The sequence below is a fragment of the Cucurbita moschata genome, unplaced genomic scaffold, assembly GCF_002738365.1.
Source record: "Cucurbita moschata cultivar Rifu unplaced genomic scaffold, Cmos_1.0 Cmo_Scf00041, whole genome shotgun sequence".
NCBI classification, from domain to species: Eukaryota; Viridiplantae; Streptophyta; class Magnoliopsida; order Cucurbitales; family Cucurbitaceae; genus Cucurbita; species Cucurbita moschata.
The window spans coordinates 792,022-814,223 of NW_019268557.1; the positions used below are offsets into that span (position 1 = coordinate 792,022).

The following is a 22,202-nucleotide window of genomic DNA, read 5'->3' on the forward strand; positions in this document are numbered from 1 at the left end:
TTCTGATCCCTTTTGGCAAGAAAAGAACCTGACATCCTCCCTTAAAATGCTTTCAACAAAACCCCAACTCTCCATAGGATGAACTCTCAAGTTTAAAGCCATAAACAAAACTCTTTCATCTCAAAACCCTTCTTTCTTCTATACAACCCATTTGAAGATATGAAGGCCATTGCTCAGTCGATTTTGTTGTTCAATTTCTGCGCTAGCATCGTCATTTTCGGGATCGGTGGCTGGGTGATGAATCACTCAATTGATAATGGATTTGTTATTGGTTTGAATCAACTCTGTTTCCTCATCTTTCTGCTGTTCTTCTTTCAACTATGGTGTTGATGTTTCTTTTAGTGGTAATTTTGTGCAAGTGTTTCATTTTCAGGTGCTGAGTTTGAAGTTCCTGTATATTTTTCTCCAATTTTCTTCCAAATTGGGAACACTGCCACTGGGTTCTTCGTTGTTTTTGCTTTGATTGCTGCTGTTGCTACTGTTGCATCTGTCATCTCTGGAAGCTTCTACTTCCATTTTTCCGACGCTAACAACTTGCCCCTCGCTGCCAACTTGCCCCCCGCTGCTTCATCAGCTCTCATCGCCTGCTTCCTAACTTTTCTTGCTATGGGGTATGCAAGTTCAAATCTTATTTTGTGAGACCTCATATCGGTTAGAGAGGGGAACGAAACACTCCTTATAAGCATGTGGAAACCTCTCCTTAGTAGACACGTTTTAAAACTTTAAGGGAAATCACATGAAAGATTATAAAATGAATATCATTGATGCAGGTTTGCTTGGAAAGAGATCTCCCAAACTGTCACCAGTGGTCATCTGGTGAGGAACCCAAAACTTCTCTCTTTAATTTTCCCTTTTTAGAGACTTTGTTTCAGTTCTCCAAAAGTGATCACAAAGTTAGTAGAAACTACGGAGCTAAGGTTGAGTTACTTTACGTTTCCTTATGCAGATGGCATTGGAGGCTTCCCTGATTATCCTTTCAGTTACGCAGTTTATTTACACTGCAATCATTGTGTGTACCTCAACCAGCTAGTCGACTCGAAATAACGTTCACCAAACGCTTAGTTAGTGGGGTTTGCTTTCAAATTTTCTTTCCTTTCCATTCTTTATTTTTCTCTACTTCAGCTCTATATGTAAATGGGGAGAAACTCACAGTTGGTGTGCAAAAAAAGAATAAAATTTCAATGACTTTGATGACTTTGATTTGCTTCATAGCAGTTTTAACAGTATGCATAAGTTTAAAAGAGAGAATTCATTGCAAACGTTAAGAGAGAATTCATTCAGCTAAGCAATAGCAGATGTCAAATGAATAAGAAAGTCAGGTGATAACAGATTATCAACACAATCGAAACATTTACGATAATTTAACTGCGAAATGTCAAACCAATGCAAAATCGAGAACATTATGCTCCAAGAAAAGAGAACTCACTGTAAGACAAAGACATGTAAGGGAATATCTTCATGCTGCTAGCTTCTAAATCCAAGAAGATGATCTACCTTAAGCTGGGCTCATCAAGTTCGATGTCGTCTATGTTATCATGCTTTCATAACGACCCTTGCCGATTAACCTTCACCCGTCCTGTGAAGACTTTCATCCCTGCCTCGACATAAAACAAATTATCTGAGTGTCAATGAAAACTTTCATCTTTCATAACAATTAAATTTTCAAACACAGACAGCTTCCTGATATGAGCAGCATTTAATATTGGGCAAGGTAATCGTTGACTAACCCTATATATAGAAACTGTACGCGAAGCTATCAGTTCGAGCTCGTAAATACATCACATAAACCACAGCAACTCAACCATGAGGTTCTTCGTGGCACGGGAGGTCTCGACACAATCAACGGCTGCACAAAATTGGAAAACAAAAACTCATTTCTCAAGGAACAATTAACATATGATCTGCTCTGCTGCTGTGTTGAGCAACGACAAGAAATTGAAAAAAAAAAAAAAAAAACCTGATCCTCAGATTCTGGGTTGAAATTTTCTGCACTTTCAGACCCTTTGCTATGTGCTGCAAAATTATTAGTTTCAGTCTAAGTTTTCCAGATGCAAATTCAAAGGCATCAGAAGAAGAAGAGCCCTTATGAACAGATTCACCTGATAAGTGTAAATTTCTATCTTCATTTGGTTTTGATGAGGGATCCCTTGGAGCTGTCAGTGACAACTTCTCTGAAGTAATCATATCAGGTATGGCAGTATTTTCAACAGAAGCACTTTCAACGACGCCGATAGTTTCCTCCGATGCCGAGACCTCTGGCGTAACCGAGTTAACAATAGAAGCAGCCGTCGGCGCAATCTTCTCATCAAGTACCTATCCATCCACCATGTAAGTTCTTAGAGCTGCAAACTAATGTTGCTGAGCTGATAAGAGTAGGTTGCAGTTTCAAATTTAAAAAGCGGAGTACATACCTCTGGTTCCTTTGTTGTATCTACTGACTCATCATCTGAACTGCTACTGCTATGATTCTGAAGAGTGCCATTTTTTGTCTCAGAAGCAAGTCCTAGTTTCTGATTAGTCCCAGAATTGGAGGAGCTGCTCTCTTCTACTTCCTTATTCCCCTTACCAAATGGATTGCTGTGGCTTGGCTGATTCTCAGAAGCTGGGGATTCAACCTCACCACTGTCACTTCCCTTATCACTTCGGTTCTTAACATCCTCATTTCCTGAAATGAACAGAATTATAAGCAGAAGAAATCCAACACAGAATTAAGTAAATCCCCAGATGAAACAATTTGCCGTAATCTAATTCAAATGAAATCATTCTCTCCAAAACAATCAAAGAACTGAAGCTTAAAGTACCCCAAAACTCTGCTCACTTCGGAATGAAGCGTCCGAAGGGGGAAAATTGAAATTAAAAAACAGGGGATTAAAATAAAGCTGAAGTTTGAATCAGTCAACAAATCTAATTGGGGGGTATAAACAATAATAAAAGAGATAGTAATTACAAGGGTTCAAATCAAAAACCAAATCCAATCTAGTTTAATCAGATCCCAAAAGCAAGGAGGAGGCATCAGTGGCAAAACCCACTTCAGAAATTACATATGAATACAGTAAGAGGACGAGAGATGAATCGGATGAACACGAAAGGGCCCTTAAATCGGAAAAGGGGGTATGAGGAGTGTACCTTGGGAGGCGATGGAAGAAGGGTTGATGTGAGCTTCCAATTCCTTCTTTTTCTTGGCAGCTTTTCGCTTCTTAGCACCTGACGGCATGATGAACACAAAAAGCAATGGAAGGGAAGGGAGTTTCTGGAGAAACACAAACTTGGAGGCTCCGCAGCCTCAGAAAAGATTGAAAGAGAGCAAAAATTGTGAGGTGGGTTTATACATATATATATGGAAAAAGGATATGGCAGAGGAAGGGACAGGTGGGGATGACGATCTGGAGGTTCACTCACTCCCCAAATTGCTTAAGCGCCAATTGGGATTCCCAATCCCCCAACGCTATGTGCCCTTCTCACTTCCCCCAATGTTAAAAATCGCAGGAAGATTCCATTTTTTATCCATCTCCTCTGCTTTGTTTGTAGGTGAGATTTGAAATGATATTAAAATAAAAACATTTCTCACCATTTTTTTTTTGGGAGAAACACTTATTGTTGTTGTTCTTATTCTTATTTCTAAAGATTAAACATCACAAAAGAAATTTACACTAAAAAAAATCACACAGTCTATGTGAGAGGAAATTTAAGAAATAAAGAAACTTTATATTCTGAAAAGAAAAAAAAGGAAAGAAATTTAATGAAATTTGGTCCCAAATTTATTGTCAGAAAAATCCAAAGAAAAGAGTGAACGAATGCGAGTGATTGGGAATGTGCCATGTTCCACTCTCACTGTTTTTCTCATTATAATATATAAACAAAATCCAATTAAATGTTTTCATTTTTTTTATACTGGATTTTGACGTCACCCTTAAATTTCTCGTGTTGGATCTTCTTTTTTATAAATAATTTTCCTAAATTAAATAATATTCCATTTTACAAATAAATTCAATTTTGTATCAAATATATTCACAATCGTATATAATAATGTCTTTTAAATTTTTTTATTTCATATTTAATAAATTAATGAGCTTTAAAGATATTTAATAAATTTATGAACTTTTAATTTTATATCTATTAGATGCCAAAATGAAAATTTATTATTAATGACTTATTAACAAAATTTTAAATCGGTGTGTCATATATTTAAATTAATTTTAAAATTTTAAAATTTTAAATAAAAATAAAATGATAAATATATCATTATAAAAAGCCCTTTTGTTCTATACAATACAACAACATTGAATAATCATACTCTAATAATTAAAAAATAATAATTATAATGCTTCAAATATCAACTTTTTGAGTCTTCTAAGAATGAAGTACATAAGTACGGAAAATAGAAAATAAACAAATAAATAAAGGAAGGAAAGATGGGAGAAACCTAATTATAATTTTCTCATTAGATTTTTATATAGTAATTTTATTAATGATATCTTTAATTTTTTTTTAATATTTAATAAGTCTATAAATTTTAAAATTTTTATTTTATATTTACTAAATCTATATATATAGATATATTTATATTTATATATAAAAACACAGAATATTTTGTTGAGTTTGTTCCTAAAATTAAGAACTTGAATGGAGTGCCACCAAGGATGCATAAGCGCCATCACTGATCTTCATCAGCTCCTCATGGCGGCCCTTCTCTGCAATTGCACCATTTTTGACAACAGCAATAATGTCAGCGCCTCTAATGGTGGCAAGGCGGTGGGCGACGACGACGGTGGTTCTGTTAACCATCACTCTATCTAATGCTTCTTGAACCACGCGCTCTGACTCGGCATCCAGCGCGCTCGTTGCCTCGTCCAGTAAAAGAATTTTTGGGTTCTTCAGAATGGCTCTCGCAATGGCTATCCTCTGTTTTTGGCCGCCTGATAACTGGACTCCTCTTTCTCCTACTGAGGTTTCGTAGCCTCCCGGCAGTGAAGAAATGAAATTGTGGGCATTGGCTGCTTTTGCTGCTCCCATTATCTCTTCCTCGGTTGCTGCGTTTTCTGGGTTTCCATAAGCTATGTTGGAGCGAATTGTTTCATTGAACAATATTGGCTCTTGACTCACCAACCCCATTTGCTGCCTCACCCACCTCAGTTTGAACTTGTGAATTTCCACTCCGTCAAGAAGAGCACGCCCCGAATCTGGGTCGTAAAATCTTTCTATTAGACTGATTATCGTCGATTTCCCGCTGCCACTCTCACCAACCAATGCAACACTCTGCAGAGGAGAATACACATTCAATCTAAGCAATACAAGAACTAAAAGGGAAACTTTTTGAAATGGGGTTTATTATTAGAGTTCGGAGGAGGCTTTATAGTATACTTTGTTCCAAAGTAGGATTGTTGAGAATTGTTGAGAGAGAGTTTCACCTTGTAGAGCTTATGCTCAAAGTAGATAAAATCATACCATTATGGAGAATTATTGTTGTTGTTTTACCTTTCCCGATGGGATGCGTAAGCTTAGATCGCGGAAAATTTGAATATCTGGCCTTGTTGGATACTTGAAGCTAACATGATCAAACTCGATATTTCCAGCTACAGAGGTAAGTGTCACACCTTCGCTGCTGCTTGAATCAATGTTAGGCTTGCTGTCGAGTATTTTAAATATAGAGGCAGCGGAATCCTTGGCTTTGGTGCTATCAGGAGCCAAGGCAGTGGTTTGGGAAACACCCACGGCAGTAATTGTAAGAGCAAAAAAGACCTGTCGCAGAAAATGAAGAACAATCATATACTAAATATCGTAAACATGGAGGTGGAAGAACAGAAAAAGGTTATATTTGAACCTTGAAGACTTCGGGGAATGTTGCCTTGCCATGTTTCACAAGAATGGATCCAATGTAGAAGCAAAAGGCATTTGTGCAGAAGAGAGCAAAGAAAGAAAAGCCAAAGCCGGCGCCACTGAGGAGTCCTAGGCGGACTCCATTCTTGACAGGGTCCTCACATTTCTTTTCATATAAATCCATCACCTTCTTCTCAGAGCAAAATGATGCAATGGTTCTGATGCTGCTGACCGCATCACTGGCGACTTGACTGGCTTCTTCATACATGACCTTGGCATCTGCACTGAACCCTTTCGTGAACTTGGCCTGGAAGTAGCCTTGTGTAAGCAGCAAAGGAGACACTGCTAGAATTACAATTGCCAGTATCCAGTTAGCTGAGAATCCTATGATTAGCCCAACTGTGATGGTCGCAATATTCTGGACTACTAAGGCCAAGGCATCCCCTACAAGCCTTCTAACTGTGGCAGCATCAGTAGACAACCTTGCACCAATTGCGCCACTGAAATATGGGAAGGAGTTCTACCTTAAAAACATGATGTTGATGAAACAAAAAATTCAAATTCTTAAACTGACCTTGTGTTTGCAGGATCATCAAAGTAACTAATCTGTTGGTGGACAATCTTTTCGAATGTCGAAGACCGAATCCGTTCGATTAACTTTCCGCCTGCAATTCCAAAAAGGCAATTCTGCAAAGATGAAGCAAAGAATGTGAGACATCCTAGACAGAGATACAGAAATGCCCAAAACTTGGATTCTTTCTGAAGCTGGTTTGCTGGTTTATAGAACATTCCAATGGCACTTGAGAGTAAGAGGCCAAAGATAGGAAAAGCCATGCCATTCAAGACAGCTGCAATACATCCAAGCAGCAAGACAGGAAGTTCAGGCTTATTCAAGGTTGCTAATCGTTTCAATGAAACACTTTTAGGCTTTTCCATATCAATGTCTTTTCTTTCTGGTCTGTCTTCATTGATTTCTTCATCGTGGATATGAACTGAACCTGGAATGGCAAAGTTGATTGTGAATGAATGACGACTACCTGATGAACCCCTACTTATGGATCTCATCATTGGCTTGGTTTCTGTTCCTGTTCCTGTTCTTGTTCCTTCTTGCAAACGGAGTAGCTGGGAATAAGCTCCATCAGGATTTTTGATCAGCTCATCATGTGTTCCTAAATTTCAAATTTTGGTTAGCTCAAACTATGGAAATGGGAATCTGAAATTACTTGAATCTATAGCAAACCTTGTTCAAGGAGTTTCCCTCGATGCACCACTGCTATAGTGTCAGCATTCCTTATAGTTGTCAAGCGATGTGCAACAACCACAGTTGTCCGGTTAGCCATCACTCTTACAAGTGCATCTTGAACAATCCGCTCTGATTCTGAATCTAAAGCACTGGTAGCTTCATCCAGGAGTAGAATCCTCGGATTTTTCAGGATGGCTCTTGAAATGGCTATTCTTTGCTTCTGTCCACCTGATAGCTGGGTACCATGCTCGCCTACCATTGTATCAAGCCCTTTAGGCAGCTTGTCAATGAACTTTGCAGCATTAGCAAGCTCAGTAGCCGCTCTGACCTCTTCTTCTGTGGCATTTTCTTTACCGTACAGTATGTTCTCTTTTATAGTAGCTGTAAAGAGAATAGGTTCTTGGCTAACAAGACCAATTTTTTCTCTAATCCATTTGAGCTTAAACTTCTTCAAATTCACTCCATCTATGAGTACTTCACCAGAATCAGGATCATAGAACCTTTCTAGCAAACTGATAACTGTTGACTTCCCGCTTCCGCTCTGTCCAACAAGTGCAGCCGTGGTTCCACTGGGAACAGACAACGAGAATCCTGAAAAGATCTGCACATCTGGGCGTGCAGGATATCTGAAGTAGACATCTTTAAGTTCAATGTCACCTTGTATGTCTTCCAGTGCTACACCACTGGCATCGTAGGAGTCGATCTTCGGTTTTCGCTCGATCGTCTCGAACATTTTGTAAGCGGCAGCCTGTCCTAAAGCAAATGCATTCAGCACAGGTGATGTCTGGCCCAATGACCTTGTACCATGAAAAAAGTTGGTGAATTTCATAGACCAAAGCATAGGGATCATGTGAAATGAAAATGAAGATTTGAACTTACATTCCACCAGCCAAAATTGCTAATATAACATTGATAACTTGTCCACCATTGTACCCCTTCTGAATGATAAGCTTGGATCCATACCATACAGCAACCCCATAAGTGCCAAAGATGATAAGCAAGATTATGCCGTGTCCTAAACCTGAGGCAAGTCCTTGTCGAACAGTTGACTTGTAGGCTATTTTCAGCTTCTCGTTGTATTTCTCGATAGCTTGTTTCTCCCCAGTGAAGGACGCTACCTTGAATAATCAAAGAAACAACAAACACAGGTCAGGTTAGTCCAAGCTCACCGCTATTAGATATTATTCATTTTGACCCGTTACGTATTGTCGTCAGCTTCACAGTTTTAAAACGCGTCTAATAGGGAGAGGTTTCCATACCCTTCTAATGAATGTTTTATTCTCCTCTCCAACCGACGTGGAATCTCATAATCCACCCCCTTGGGGTCCAGCGTCTCGCTGGCACATCGTTCAGTGTTTGGCTCTTATAACGTTTGTAACAGCCCAAGCCTATTACTAGCACCTTTTTGAACTTTCCCTTTTGGGCTCTCAAGGTTTTAAAATACTTCTACTATGGAAAGAGTCTAGCCCTACTACGATTAGTGTCTCGCACTATCCGGTGACTAGCTCTGATACTATTTGTAACAGCTCAAGCCCACTGCGAGTAGATATTGTCTGCTTTGGCCGGTTATGTATTACCGTCAACCTTACAGTTTTAAAAACGCGTATGTTAGGGAGAGTTTTTCACACCCTTCTAAGAAATATTTCGTTTTCCTCTCCTACCGACGTGGAATCTCACAATAATAGTCTTAACCCAATTCTTACTGTTCTAATGGCTCCAATGGTTTGTTCTACAACGTTCCCAGCTTCAGCATAAGCATTCTGTGCACGGCTTGACATTCTAGACATGATGAGTGAAGCGGCACCAGCAGCAGCTACAATGGCAGGAATGCAGAAGAGCAGAACCACAGCAAGATGCCATCCCCTCACAAAGGCAATCACAAAACCACCGAAGAAAGTTGATATTAACTGTATGAACTTCCCCACCTACATCATCAAACAAACAAATTTGAAACAAGATGCAACAAAAGAGTAAGAATGAGAAAATAAAGAACAAATACCTTCTCTCCCATGGCATCTTGAATAAGAACAGTGTCTCCAGACATTCGACCAACAATTTCTCCAGTTGAAGTTTCAGTGTCGAAGTATGTAATGTCCTGTCTTAGTATTGTTTTCAAATACAATGCTCGAATTCGTGCTGCCTGTCTTTCTCCTGTTACCATCCAACATGCAACCTCTGCAATCGATTATTATGTTTATATGTCAATCAACACATCATTTACTAACAGCTTATAACAGCTTAGGCACAACACCGATTCATATATTAAGCTTCCTCTCAAAATTTTAAAACGCGTCCACCGAAGACAAATTTACACACTTTATAAAAAATGTTTTATACTCGGATGTGATATCACAATATTATATATAATAAGAAGAAAATATTTGTTGACACTTACGTAGGAATGAAGCAATTCCAGTGCCAATGCCCACATACACGTAGTCTATGGAAATCTGGAAGCCAAACAAACAAGTTTTTTTTAAAGTATATATTAATATTTTTATTTATTTATTTATATATATATATATATATATATATGTGTGTGTATATATATATATATATTTAATTTTTTATCTACACCTCTAATTAAAATAAAATAATAATAAAAATAAGCAATTATTTTTTTTTCTTTTTGATTTGCAAAGAAAATTCATAATTTCCATTATTTTTATAAGAATAAATCATCTGTTCATAAATAATGCAAAGAAAAAAAAATTAATTAGAAATTAATATTTTTTGAAAATATAAACTAATTTCATTTATATTTAGAACAAAAGTATTTAAAAAAAAGAAAAAAAAAAAGTGGAAGACGAACCTGGGAAACTCGAGCGACGACGTCAGACTGATCAGCGGAGCCGAAGGAGTTGATCATCTTGTTGAAAATGAGCGTCACGAGCGGCTGAGAGAGGCCATTAGCGACGGCGCTGACGGTGCCGACGATCATCAACACAGTGTCGAAGCGATCGGCGAATGAGAAGAGTTTATAGAAAGGGACGCTGTGATAGTGTCGTCCATTCGGCGGCGAGGCGGAGGAGGCGGCGGCGTCCATGGCGGTTGAGGTGAGTGCAGAAAGAGTGGAGGTTGAGGAGGAACTGAAATTGGGGCAATTTGCAAGTGCTTTAATAGAAGAAGGAATGCTTGGGGAAATTATAGTTTCATGAACCTAAGTTATGATTCCACGTCCGCCTCCTTCTAGAATAATTATATTTAGCAAATTCACAAACATTTTGTTTATTTCCTTTTACATATATATATATATATATATATATTATTTATTTATTCTATATACTCATAATTTATTGATTTTTTTTTTTTGGAAAAAAAATGAAGATGTAAGAATAAAGAATTTGCTTTTTTTCAATTATCTATTTAAATTTCTAAATTATTAATTATATTTGTCTATATTTTGCTAAAAGGAGATTTTCCTAACAAACCATGATTTAAATAGATTTTAAATTTATTTTTAAAAAAAATTATTTCAATAAAGTATTATTTATCTTACATTTGTTTTTGAAAAAAGGATTAAGTAGCAACTTTCTTGTTTCATTATATTTCAAACTGATTTTATTAATTACAAATTTATTTTTTCTTAATATATATTTGATTTCACCATAATCTATCTATTTTTCTTCCAAATATATTTTTAAAAAAGTAATTTTTATTAATGGAGTAAACAAAATATTTTTGGTCACTTAAAATTATTAAAAAAAAATTATAAATAAATATCCCCAAATTATATAAATTCAATTAGCAAAGCCACGTAAATATTTTGTCATATGAAAATATGTGCTCAATCAAATTAAGTGACTTCCGTTCGTAGTATCAAAACACTAGCTCCAGTGTCTCGATGCCACTTAAAAAAGGGCAGACATTTTAGATTTTTTCAGTACACACGCTATTCTTGTTCTTATCGTTCTTTCGAATTTGGGGACGCTATTCATAGGAGAAAAGTTCAAACACTTGTTCTTATCGTTCTTTCGAATTTGGGGACGCTATTCATAGGAGAAAAGTTCAAACACTTGTTCTTATCGTTCTTTCGAATTTGGGGAAGCTATTCATAGGAGAAAAGTTCAAACACTTGGGGAAGCTATTCATAGGAGAAAAGTTCAAACACTTGTTCTTATCGTTCTTTCGAATTTGGGGACGCTATTCATAGGAGAAAAGTTCAAACACTTGTTCTCATCGTTCTTTCGAATTTGGGGACGCTATTCATAGGAGAAAAGTTCAAACACGACTTCTACTTAGAGAGTTTATGGAATGTTGTTGAGAACCAAGAATCAGTTTATGGAATGTTGTTGAGAACCAAGAAAAAGATTCGAGGCTCGAGATCGTGACATATCACAACGGGAAGGAGGAATGAAACGCGTTAGAGTCTTCTTACATCACCTTTTACTTGGTACATGGGATTTGAAGTTCATGGTTTTGATGGTGTATTGAACAAATTGAAAGAACGAACAAGAATTAGTTCCACATTGTGAAGTGGGTTTCGATGAGGATAGTAGAACACCCACTTACCCACTTCATCTTTATTCAAAATCTGAACTGAGTTTGGATCAAAACAGGTAAAATACCAACCTTATACACTTTGATTCTTCTCCAATTTTGTAATGGGGTTTGCTTTTTGATCAAAACGGAAGAATCCCACTTCAACTTTCTTCAAATCTTGAATTGATTTTGATAAAACAGGAAAAAGTGAAGACCCCACTCACCCCCTTGCATTTACTTCAAAATCTGAACTGGGTATTCATCGGATCGCCACCACTTCCCCGCTCAGATTTGTTCAGAACAGTATTAAAACAATACAACATCTTGTAGCAATATATTCCAAGCAGAGCTATTATATGAAGTTTCAGAAATCAACAACAAAGCAGCCGTTTTGATTATATCTATTCCTTTTGGATTCTCATGACATCAAGATATGACTTCCCATTCAGTTCCCTGGTGAAGAATCCTTTGAGGAAATCTGTGACTCCAATTGTTTTAAACAAGGCAGGTCTTTCTGGAGTGACCAAGCTTGGGGCAGGACCTATCTCCCCATCCAATCTTGGGCTGTAAAACATGGCCACTGAGAGCCTCTCCTTCGCTGAGTTCACCGTTGCACGATGCTCGATGCTACGATACGTTCCATTCGTGATAATCTGAAGGTTTGTTCGTATTCAACATCGAAACGAATCAGGTTTTACGGGGTTGATTCAAAATATATAGAGACGAAAATGACAACTTTTACCTCCATAACGTCTCCAATATTGACAACAAAGGCGTTTGGGAGAGGCTTAACAGGAACCCACCTCCCATCCTTTCTTATCTGGAGGCCTTCCATTTCATTGACTTGAAGAAGAATGGTAATGGCAGATGCATCAGAATGGTTATTGAGTCCAATGACAAGTTCAGGTTGAGGACATGGAGGATAGTAGTTCATTCTTGTTGACATCATTCCTTCTTCAAACACCTCTCTCATCTCGCAAATCTCCATTTTCAGTGCCTTCGCCATTAATTCAAGCAGTTTCATGGCTAGATTTTTCATCTCCAGTGCATAAGCATCCAAATCATCTCTAAAAGAACAGACGAAAAGGAAACCCATCATACACAACAAATCAAGCTTGTCTTGCATATCTTAATGTGTGGAAAAATACAGGAAATACTACCTGAATGGAAGAGGGAGGTTGGGGAACAAGTGAGGTTTCCTTAAGTAAGTGGGGAGCATAAAAAGTCCAAAGAGATCTCCCCAATTAAGCTTCTGCTCCTCAGAGACAACAAAGCTCTGTCCAAATCCTTCAACATCTCCTGGTCTTTGCCACAGCTTGCTCTTCTCTTCCATTGGAAGATTAAAGAGTGCTTGAATGCCTGATTTCATACTCTCCACCAATACATCACTCACTCCATGATTTATCAGCTGATGAGAAAGAAAATGAATCAACAGAATGATATTAAGGAAAGCTTTTAAGACAGGTCAAACAGCAAGTACCTGGAAGAAACCCCAATCTTTGCAAGCATGATGGAACTTAGCAAGTTCAGGATCCTCACAATTGTTGGAGGACAGCAACTTGTGCATGTCAATAACAGGGACTTGAGTCGAAGTGTCTGTGAACTCAAAAGGAGGATCTTGGTCGGGGCGAATATATCGATGGGGAACTGTCGACGGCGAGCTTTTGACCAACTCTTGAACGCAAGGCACCGGAAGAGAATCTCTCAGCTGCAGCTTCATTACTTGTGGCTCCATCTCCCAACAAAGCTCCCAGTAGCTCCCTCTAAACACACATATATCTACAACTCTTTAACAAAGCTGAGTTCCCAATGCAACTATTAAGACAAAGCTAGTGTTCAGCTGCCTTTCAATTTGTCAGATAGCTTCTGTCGATCAACAAGCTCCAAATCCAAATAAAATAAACATTGCAACTTCAAGCTGGATTATTTTACAACTCCAATGAGAAATTTGTTTCTTTGTGGGATCCACGAAGCACACAATGGTTGAATTTCAAGTTTTCCAAATATTGAAACTAACCTAGAACATGTAAGTAGAGTTTTTTGGAGATGGATAAGCTCAAATTCTGAATAAAATAATTTTCTTTTACCACAAGTTGGACTTTTTCAATTAATCCAATGAGAAATGTTGTTTCTATGTGGAATCATTGACGCATCCAACCTCACAAAGATTGGAACCAACTATGAGTATATCATCATAGTTGTCTGATAAACTTCCCACCAGTTGGATCTTTTTTTCTTTCTATTAATCCAGAGACATTTAGTTTCTTGGTGGGATCAACCAGGCACAAAATAGTTCTATTTCAGCTTCCCAACAACTGAAACTAATTGAAAATATATCAAGTGCTTAAATTTATCAATAGCAATGTTTTCTTTACATTCATTAGCTGGGATTCATGATGAATCTCCTACACAACGAATGAAGCAAGCTGAAGAGATGCAAAAGATGCTAAGTTGTCGCCAACATTCAGACCATGACAGTAGGAAGAATACAGAGCTATGATGAGAAATCAAGTAGCTAGCATTCAGACCTTAACCATAGAAATAATACAGAATAAAGGTCAGAAAATTAATGGATAAGAATGTGAGATCAACCTGTAACATTTCATTCCTCATTTCACTGTTTCTGATATGGATGTCTAATTTCTTCCACTTGTGCGACGAGCATATACTTTATTTTTGTTTCTTGTCGGTAGATAACTTTTTAACAAGCATGGTCGCCCATATTCTCTATTCTCATCTGCTCAAGGTATGATTTTCCTTCTAGTTTTCGAGCAAAGAAGTCTTTGAAGTACTTTTCCAACATAACTCTTCTAAAAACTGCGGGGTTATGCGGTCCTACGAGGCTGTTAGCTGGACCCAACTCCGAGTTTAGATTTGAGCTGTGGAATGTAGCTACTGAAAGCCTCTCCTTGGAGAAATTCAGTGAAACTCTATGCTCGATGCTCTTGTATACACCATTGCTTACAATCTGCAGCAAAGGCAGAGAGATAGGCCAAACACAGTAAATTGCTAGCAAGTTAATGAAAGGTATCAGAAAAAGATGAATGCACATAGAGACCATGAAGCACCTCCATGATGTCTCCAATGTTGGCTACAAATGCGTTTGGAAGTGGTTTAACAGAAACCCATCTCCCATCCTTTCGAATTTGCAATCCTTCGGCTTCATTGAGCTGATAGAGAATTGTCAGAGCATCAGCATCTGAATGTGCTGAAAATCCGATCGCCTTATCGGGCTCAGGGCATGGAGGATAGTAATTCAACCTCATTGACTGAACACCATCTCTAAAGAGCTCTCTCATTTCCTCAACATCCATCTTCAGAGCTTTGGCCAAATGATCCAAGATGACAATTGCTAACTTCTTAACTTCAGTTGAGTAAGCTTCCAAAGTCTCTCTGCAATAAGGGAATTAGAAATCAAAATCATACCATTCGATTGAGTTTCAAGAATTGGCCAAAAACCTGAGTTTTGGTGGAAGCTTTTGAAATAGACGAGGCTCTCTCAGATCAAGAGGGAGAGTGGTTATGTAGAACATGTCTGACCAATCAAGCTTCTGCTCCTCTGATACCACAAAGAGCTGCCCAAATCCTTCTTGATTCTGTGAGTTTTGCCACAGCAGCTTCTTTTCAGCGTAGGGAAGATTGAAGAAACTTTCAATTTCCATTCTGAATTCCTCCAGCAATGAGGTGGAAACTTCATGGTTTATGATCTGCCAAGAACAATTATCAGAACCAACCACAGGCCAGGAAGCGCCAGACTTCACAATTACAAGAAGAAACTGTCTAAGTAACTCCTAGGCTTCTTTCTACAGAGATTCTTCCTCAAAATGACAGAACCCGTGAAAATAACTCCAACTAATTTATAATCCAATCCAACCCCATTTGGTTGGGTGGCCATTATGAATGGTCGAAGCTTTCTTAAACACCCATATTCAATTATGTTGACTAATAGGTTTCCCATACCGAGGGAAGAGCTCTCCCACCACCATAAAACCTTATTTGAGATCAAAGGCCTTACAGAAGGATGTAACATGAGAGAGAAACAATATTGTAATACTCATTCGTTGCCAATTGTTTCTCTTTGTAACTTTACCTTCCAGTCTTCAGAAATTCTCTAGTGACATCCGACATGACACATGTAACGGCCCAATCTCATTGCTACTAGATATTGTTTACTTTGGCCCATTACGTATCGCCATCAATCTCACGGTCTTAACCACACTCTTATAAGAAATGTTTCATTCCCCTCTCCAACCGACGTGGGACCTCACAATCCACCCCTTGGGGGCCAGCGTCTTCGTTGGCACAGCGCCTGGTGTAGGGCTCTGATATCATTTGTAATAGTCTAAGCCCACCGCCGGTAGATATTATTCGCTTTGGCTAGTTATGTATGGTTGTAGCCTCACAATTTTAAAATGCATCTACTTGGGAGAGGTTTCCACACCCTTATAAGGAATGTTTCGTTCCCATCTTCAACCGATGTGAGACCTCAGACCATGACACTTATAATCCTAATCTTAGGAAGGCTATGCATAACATAAAACTACAATCAGATAATAGCAGACGAAGAGCCATCAAAGAGAGTAGATTTCAACATCTTGATCTAGATCATTGCAGCAAAATGGGGAATCCCATCAAACCAATGACTTACCAATCTTCATTCACGATTCACAGTCACAGTCCCAAAAGATTGTAATCGTGAGATTAGGGCACAATTAGCAGACGGTTTACAATACATCTACATACCTGGAAGAATCCCCATTCCTTACATGCAGAATGCAACTTGTCCAATTCCGAAGCAGCAGCAGAATCTCCGACGGCCAATCGGTGAAGATCAACGACCGGTACCGACGGTCCAGAATCTCTGTCGGAAACCATAGGCGGGTCCTGATCGGCGCGTTCATAGCGAAGGGGGATCTTCGAAAGGGGCTGCTTAGCCAGCTCCAGAACACTGGGCACTATGATGGATGTTCCAAAGTTAACGATTTCAGTATTGGATTCCATGGATTTTTCAAAGCGGTGATTGTGGTGTTGACTTGCTACTTAGTTGCCACGAGAAGAAAACAAGTGCTGTCCTCCATTTCCATGGAAGTTAGTAAACTATACATTTCATAAATTATTTGAGGCGGCGGCAATCCCTAGTTTCACCGTCCGATTTACATCCAACCGTCTTAACTAACTCTGAATAATTAGAACCAACTCTGAATATATAAAAGAGATGATAAATTTAAGAGGAGATATGTATCCATTAAAGAGTTAAAAATAAAAAAATAAAAAAAAAAGAACAAAATAAAAAGTTAAAATTTAATTTGAAAAGTTTCTTATACATTGATTGGGCTTTTTCTCAAGCTTAGAAGCCCACTTTTGAAAGCCCACTTTTGAAAGCCCACTTTTGAAAGCCCACTTTTGAAAGCCCAGTAGGGTTCCATGTCAAGGATTTTCTCTCCCAATTTTAAGTGTTAAAATTCACAACTCTCAACTCCAATTATTTAATACATCATCAAATATCTTGATAACCAAGAAAATGAGACGTTGAATCTGATCGATGGGTCCCAATTGTCGACATAGATGTAGATGAAGAAGACATCGAGATTTAATCTTGAAATTGACATCGTGCATCGTTAGAGGACTTATAAGACATATCGTTGTTGCTTATGGTCGTCCTAAAAGATGGCGAAGAAAAAAATGAAGATAAAAAATGCATTTAATGTAATGATATGTGTGTATCATTCCACACAAAAATAATATGCACGTTTTATTCTCATATTTCTATGTGATTAAATTCTATTTCGTGTATTTTTCAAAGCACATGAGCAAGACTTTTATTATCACCATAATTTATAATTTTATCTCTCATTTTTGTTCTATCTATCATTTTGGTTGGTACTCGTTTCTCTCTCTCTCTCCCATCGACGTGGGATCTCACAATTCACCTCTCTTTGGAGCTAGCATTCACGCTGGCACTCCATTCAGTATCCTTTCCTTCGGTATTCAGTGTTCTCGTTAGTAGATATTATCCTCTTTGAACTTTTTATTTTGAATTTGTTTTCAAAGTTTTAATAAGGAGAGGTTTCGTTATTCTCCCCGATAAAATAGTTGAGATGGTTTGAGTGGGGGCAAATGTGGGGTTTTGATTTGAGGGTGTGTTCCACTTCATCGGTGGGTTTGCCAACAAAACATGTCGGAGAACATCATCACGTTGTCTTCGTTTTTGTGTTGGCAATTAAAATCCCTTTAGTGCAATGAAAAGGACAGTCAAATTGCGAGAGACGCGAGAGGGTTGAGCTTCTCCCATCCGTCTCCACCGCCCACCCATACACACACAAAGGTGTTTGTCAAAATGCCACCCCGCAAACCAATACAGATTGCGATAATAAAGGCTGGGTCAGGGTGAGCCACTGATTCCATCTTCTCTCTTATTCTCATCCTGTCGTAAGCAATGACTTATTAACTCTGTTTTCTCCACGTTTTTGCTATGCGGGGGAGTTGTGGCCATCCCTGCTCAACCAGATGGCAACCTTTGTAATCATATCTTCATCTTAATTAGTCGATGTATGACTCATATAACTTTATGTCAATCTACATTAAACTTTTACAAAAATTAATGGTATACTCATACTCGAACCATCGATTCAAAGGATCGATTCATTTTCTTCCCAACAAAATGATTCTAGTGGTGAGAATAAGTGGATGTTTGTGCATTCAAAATTAAAAAATATGGGAAAATTGAAATCTACGAAGAACCCAATTAGAATTAGATTCGAATCCTAATTCCAAATGTATTCTTGTCCATTAAAGTAAGGAATCAGAATATTAAAAAAAATTCTACGATCATTACCTGAATGCAACCTATTATGGTCCATTTGAATATTGTTTGCATGTTCAATGTATGCCATATTAAAGAATATGTTCACCCTAAATTTCATACCTCCCGTTCACAACTCGACAAAAATAGTAGCATAAATGAGTGTGGAGGTGAAACACGACCACCACGTAATTGTTCAAACTCAGTCAACACAATTCACTGTTAGAGATTGATTAGTACTTTACATACAGCATAATCATCATAGAGAGAATAGTTGAAGAACCCCTGACAAACCCATTACGCATCCATAAAAACGTTGACTTGGTCTCCACATTATGCTTGAGTCAACTAGTCTTGCATAGTACGGGCTCGTAATCATGAACCATAGCCATTAAAATTACACTTAGTTTCCATAGGCATTAAAAAAGATCTTGTAGACCAAAGCTGATCATTCCTTCCCTATTAAGGGACACGTGTGTGAATGTTCCTATTAAATATAGACATTTTGAATAAGACAACTATATATATATATATATATATATATATATATATATATTTGTTGGGAGTAGGCTTAAAGAAAGAGAATAAAAGGGTGTGAAAAAGTAAGAAGATTGGAAAGATGTGTGTGTAAATCTACTTCTTTTTGTTTGAGTGTGTGTATAAATAGATGATAAACTAATGCCATAAAACGCAGCCACAAACAAGAAGACAAGATGATAAGCTTAAAAGAGCTGGTAGAAAGCAGCTCCAAAATCAATATCCCACAAAACTTCATTCGTTTGGATCAGGAGCCTTCTTCTACCTCCCATCCTTCCACGTTCCCCGCCCCACCGACCATCGATATGAGTCGATTACTCTCACCGCAACATTCCCGCTCTGAGCTTCTCAATCTTCACTCCGCTTGCAAGCAATGGGGCTTGTTTCAGGTACCTACTACTATGATCCATGATATGATATGATATGTGTCTGACTAAGTCAAACGTGCGTTGTTGTTGTTGTTTATAACTTTTTTCAGCTAGTGAACCATGGGGTTAGCAGTTCATTGTTGGAAGAGGTGAAGAGTGAGATTGAAGGGTTCTTTGAGCTTCCACTAGATGAGAAGATGAAGTTTTGTATGAAGGCCGGAGAATTTGAGGGCTATGGAACCGTGGTTCGATCCATGGATCAGAAGCTTGATTGGGGCGATAGGTTTTACATGATCACCAATCCTCTTTCGAGAAGAAAACCCCATCTCCTTCCCCACTTCCCTCCATCCTTAAGGTCCCTCCCTAACACGAACCTACCGGGATTATCAAAATATGTCAAAACAAATAAATGAATTTTTCTCAAATTGAAGTGAATAACTACCAAACAATTTTTTATCTTTTATTAAATCAAGCTTATTAATTTTACGTGAAAATACAGAAATACGTTAGAATCGTACTTGAAAGCGACAAAGAAGATAGCGATGAGTTTGTTGAGGATGATGGCGGGGAATTTGGAGATGGAAGTGAGGAAGATGGAGGAGTTGTTCGAGGATGGAATGGAGGCAGTAAGGATGACGTATTATCCGCCATGTCCAAGGCCGGAGTTAGTGGTGGGTTTGAGACCGCACTCGGACGCGACGGGGGTGACGATATTGAACCAGCTGAACGGAGTGGAAGGTCTCCAAGTGAAGAAAGATGGGACATGGTTCCCAGTGAGTTTCATCCCAGACGGGCTGATGGTGAACGTGGGCGACGTTGTTGAGATCATGAGCAATGGGGTTTACAACAGCATTGAGCACAGGGCGGCGGTGAACTCGGAGAAAGGGAGAATGTCTATAGCGGTGTTCTACAATCCCAGATTTGAGGCAGAGATCGGACCACAAACTCAAAGCCCACCATTGTTTAGAAGGATTGTGATGGAGGATTATTTCAAGGACTTCTTCACCCAATCTTTCAGTGGAAAATCCCACTTGGAGCGGATGAAGATCCCACCAACTAATCAACCCAATTAATCCTCATTCATCTTTCTCTAATTATAATTAAAATAAATAAATAAATAAATGTTTCAATTTTAATAAGAGGGGCACCAATTAATTAATATATAAATATTTCATTCAAAATGGATTGAATCAGTCCACTCAACTTTTATTTAACATTAAAATAAAATAGAATAATATCCATATCACATGTTAATAACATTGGTTTATGTATGAGTTTGTCGTCTCACCTTTCTTTCTGCTCATTATATTATATTTTCAAATAATTAATACCAAATATAGTTTCTTATATATTAATAAATTAAACAATTATTTTAAACTACATGAACACATCCGATTCAAAATATATTTTTGATGTCCATAATCATTTGAATCAATTGTTTTTTTGTTTTTTTCAGACTGGGTAATGATATATGCTCAAAATTCAGATTAGGATATGGCATTTAAAAGTTGGATACCTAATGAGTCTGATATTTCTCGAACTAACACGAGTCATTTAGTATATTTTGTCTTTACTCATATATTTCTTTAGAAAAAAAAAAAAGTCGTCCAATATAGAATTGCTCTAAGTCAAACTTGTTTTAACTATCAATTCTTTAAAGAAAAAAAAAATGATCATAGTTTCATATCTTCTTATAAGATTTTTTTATCAAACCAAAACGTTTTTTTGTATTTTTATTTATTTTTTATTTTTTGTAGGACAACGTTAGGAGGTAGCAGGACATGGGAGCTGTTGTCATATACCCAGCAATTTGGGTAATAAAAAACTAGTGTTGACTTAGTTATAACATGACACGTGTATGTATATATATATATATATATATATGTATATAAAAAGAAATTAATAAAATAAGAATAAGTTGGCACGTTTGTTGGGTGTTTGAAAGCAAAGTTTTGATCCACTACGCAACTCCAAGTGATAAAACAAATTATTGGGTACCAAAAAGTCTTGTAATAAAGTTGTGTCATCCTTTTATCTTTTATCTTTTAATTATTTAATAATTATTTTATTTGACTATATCAGTTGCTTTAATATAATGAATGACAAAAACAAAAAAAAGGAGTAGAATTTCACTTCTTATTTTATTCCCATTTCTTTTCTTTATTTATACAACTAATTTATTCCTGTGTAAAACCAATTCAAATCCTTCTCACTTCATTAAGTTTTAAAGCCCTTTCAAACTTTGAATAAAAATAATAGAGAGAAATAAAAGTAATAAAACGACAATACTCCTCCTATTTGAAACTAAACTTTATCTTCAATAGGATAAATGGATCGATTCAAATGAGGTCCAAACATAGATTTAACTTTTTATTCATTCGTCGGATCTTCAAATGAGATCCAAACATAGATTTAACTTTTTATTGATTCGTAGGATCTTCAAATGTGGTCCCCAAATGTAGATTAAAATTTTTATTCATTTGTGGGATCCAAACGGTTCAGTACATTCATTCAAAACTCCAGATTGAAAACCATATCAACTTTTATCTTCTATTTTGCAAATAAAGCTCATCTTCTGAAACATTCTATAATCTAACCATATTCTATATATATATATATATATATATATATATATATATTCAGTAGGGGGGCTGTCCATAAAGGAGGTGGTTTAACATTTCATCATCAGCTCAACCATGTTCAAAGTCTGCAAGTTAAGAAAGATGACATCTATGGCGCCTACATTATCAACTTGAGAGATGTTCTTGAGGCACAGATAGGACCACCTATGGCGCTCCATCCCCAAGCTTTGAGGCACAGATAGGACCACCTGCCAATAGTCTTATAAACTCCCAAGAAAATCTGTAGACATGAAACGTCACAAGTCAAAACCTACGTCCTTCGTTTTTTTTTTCCCTTTTTTTTTTTTTTTTTTTTTTTTTTTTTTTTTTTT

General features: G+C 37.4%; 6 protein-coding genes across 8 annotated transcripts; 2 read left to right on the forward strand and 4 right to left on the reverse strand.

Annotated features, from left to right (window-relative positions):
* Positions 1-1,202, forward strand: LOC111433089. The gene is made up of 4 exons (XM_023070016.1): positions 1-271; positions 374-611; positions 771-816; positions 947-1,202. The coding sequence occupies exons 1-4, from the start codon at positions 160-162 to the stop codon at positions 1,028-1,030; spliced, it is 480 nt and encodes a 159-aa protein (XP_022925784.1). The 5' UTR covers positions 1-159; the 3' UTR covers positions 1,031-1,202.
* Positions 1,203-1,263: 61 nt separating this feature from the next.
* LOC111433088 (nucleolin 2-like) lies at positions 1,264-3,477 on the reverse strand. 2 transcript variants are annotated; one of them, XM_023070015.1, is made up of 6 exons: positions 3,127-3,477; positions 2,412-2,665; positions 2,100-2,298; positions 1,958-2,013; positions 1,728-1,846; positions 1,264-1,594 (listed from the first exon to the last, which is right to left on the reverse strand). In XM_023070015.1, exons 1-5 carry the CDS (start codon positions 3,212-3,214, stop codon positions 1,757-1,759), a joined length of 687 nt encoding a protein of 228 aa, XP_022925783.1. In that variant the 5' UTR covers positions 3,215-3,477; the 3' UTR covers positions 1,264-1,594; positions 1,728-1,756. The 2 variants fall into 2 exon arrangements, with proteins under 2 accessions (XP_022925783.1, XP_022925782.1); XM_023070014.1 differs by having other exon boundaries at positions 2,100-2,313; positions 3,127-3,466.
* Positions 3,478-4,561: 1,084 nt separating this feature from the next.
* Positions 4,562-10,154, reverse strand: LOC111433083 (ABC transporter B family member 9-like). 2 transcript variants are annotated; one of them, XM_023070008.1, is made up of 10 exons: positions 9,873-10,154; positions 9,456-9,510; positions 9,060-9,235; positions 8,764-8,985; positions 7,940-8,178; positions 7,058-7,857; positions 6,392-6,986; positions 5,822-6,317; positions 5,476-5,739; positions 4,562-5,256 (listed from the first exon to the last, which is right to left on the reverse strand). In XM_023070008.1, the coding sequence occupies exons 1-10, from the start codon at positions 10,104-10,106 to the stop codon at positions 4,612-4,614; spliced, it is 3,726 nt and encodes a 1,241-aa protein (XP_022925776.1). In that variant the 5' UTR covers positions 10,107-10,154; the 3' UTR covers positions 4,562-4,611. The 2 variants fall into 2 exon arrangements, with proteins under 2 accessions (XP_022925776.1, XP_022925777.1); XM_023070009.1 differs by lacking the exon at positions 9,456-9,510 and having other exon boundaries at positions 9,873-9,961.
* Positions 10,155-11,518: 1,364 nt separating this feature from the next.
* LOC111433085 (protein SRG1-like) lies at positions 11,519-13,705 on the reverse strand. Its single transcript, XM_023070012.1, has 4 exons — positions 13,023-13,705; positions 12,703-12,950; positions 12,285-12,609; positions 11,519-12,195 (listed from the first exon to the last, which is right to left on the reverse strand). Exons 1-4 carry the CDS (start codon positions 13,275-13,277, stop codon positions 11,944-11,946), a joined length of 1,080 nt encoding a protein of 359 aa, XP_022925780.1. The 5' UTR covers positions 13,278-13,705; the 3' UTR covers positions 11,519-11,943.
* Positions 13,706-13,867: 162 nt separating this feature from the next.
* Positions 13,868-16,690, reverse strand: LOC111433084 (protein SRG1-like). Its single transcript, XM_023070010.1, has 4 exons — positions 16,286-16,690; positions 15,002-15,249; positions 14,611-14,935; positions 13,868-14,510 (listed from the first exon to the last, which is right to left on the reverse strand). Exons 1-4 carry the CDS (start codon positions 16,541-16,543, stop codon positions 14,244-14,246), a joined length of 1,098 nt encoding a protein of 365 aa, XP_022925778.1. The 5' UTR covers positions 16,544-16,690; the 3' UTR covers positions 13,868-14,243.
* A 2,315-nt stretch (positions 16,691-19,005) lies between these two features.
* Positions 19,006-20,359, forward strand: LOC111433087 (codeine O-demethylase-like). Its single transcript, XM_023070013.1, has 3 exons — positions 19,006-19,270; positions 19,360-19,604; positions 19,749-20,359. Exons 1-3 carry the CDS (start codon positions 19,058-19,060, stop codon positions 20,320-20,322), a joined length of 1,032 nt encoding a protein of 343 aa, XP_022925781.1. The 5' UTR covers positions 19,006-19,057; the 3' UTR covers positions 20,323-20,359.
* The last annotated feature ends 1,843 nt before the right edge of the window (positions 20,360-22,202 follow it).

Excerpts from the sequence above, each read along its gene's own strand:
- LOC111433085 (XM_023070012.1), bottom strand. The coding sequence starts at position 13,277 with ATGGAGCCACAAGTAATGAAGCTGCAGCTGAGAGATTCTCTTCCGGTG. Across the intron at positions 12,951-13,022 it reads AAGATTGGGGTTTCTTCCAG|CTGATAAATCATGGAGTGAG; the intron begins GTACTTGCTGTT and ends CTTTCTCATCAG. Across the intron at positions 12,610-12,702 it reads AACCTCCCTCTTCCATTCAG|AGATGATTTGGATGCTTATG; the intron begins GTAGTATTTCCT and ends CTGTTCTTTTAG.
- LOC111433083 (XM_023070008.1), bottom strand. The coding sequence starts at position 10,106 with ATGGACGCCGCCGCCTCCTCCGCCTCGCCGCCGAATGGACGACACTAT. Across the intron at positions 6,318-6,391 it reads GATGATCCTGCAAACACAAG|TGGCGCAATTGGTGCAAGGT; the intron begins GTCAGTTTAAGA and ends CCCATATTTCAG. Across the intron at positions 5,257-5,475 it reads TACGCATCCCATCGGGAAAG|AGTGTTGCATTGGTTGGTGA; the intron begins GTAAAACAACAA and ends TCTCCTCTGCAG.
- LOC111433089 (XM_023070016.1), top strand. The coding sequence starts at position 160 with ATGAAGGCCATTGCTCAGTCGATTTTGTTGTTCAATTTCTGCGCTAGC. Across the intron at positions 272-373 it reads TGATAATGGATTTGTTATTG|GTGCTGAGTTTGAAGTTCCT; the intron begins GTTTGAATCAAC and ends TTTCATTTTCAG. Across the intron at positions 817-946 it reads CTGTCACCAGTGGTCATCTG|ATGGCATTGGAGGCTTCCCT; the intron begins GTGAGGAACCCA and ends TTCCTTATGCAG.
- LOC111433087 (XM_023070013.1), top strand. The coding sequence starts at position 19,058 with ATGATAAGCTTAAAAGAGCTGGTAGAAAGCAGCTCCAAAATCAATATC. Across the intron at positions 19,271-19,359 it reads AGCAATGGGGCTTGTTTCAG|CTAGTGAACCATGGGGTTAG; the intron begins GTACCTACTACT and ends AACTTTTTTCAG. Across the intron at positions 19,605-19,748 it reads CACTTCCCTCCATCCTTAAG|AAATACGTTAGAATCGTACT; the intron begins GTCCCTCCCTAA and ends GTGAAAATACAG.
- LOC111433088 (XM_023070014.1), bottom strand. The coding sequence starts at position 3,214 with ATGCCGTCAGGTGCTAAGAAGCGAAAAGCTGCCAAGAAAAAGAAGGAA. Across the intron at positions 2,666-3,126 it reads TTCTTCCATCGCCTCCCAAG|GAAATGAGGATGTTAAGAAC; the intron begins GTACACTCCTCA and ends TGTTCATTTCAG. Across the intron at positions 2,314-2,411 it reads ATACAACAAAGGAACCAGAG|GTACTTGATGAGAAGATTGC; the intron begins GTATGTACTCCG and ends GTGGATGGATAG.
- LOC111433084 (XM_023070010.1), bottom strand. The coding sequence starts at position 16,543 with ATGGAATCCAATACTGAAATCGTTAACTTTGGAACATCCATCATAGTG. Across the intron at positions 14,936-15,001 it reads AAGCTTCCACCAAAACTCAG|AGAGACTTTGGAAGCTTACT; the intron begins GTTTTTGGCCAA and ends CCCTTATTGCAG. Across the intron at positions 14,511-14,610 it reads ACATTGGAGACATCATGGAG|ATTGTAAGCAATGGTGTATA; the intron begins GTGCTTCATGGT and ends CCTTTGCTGCAG.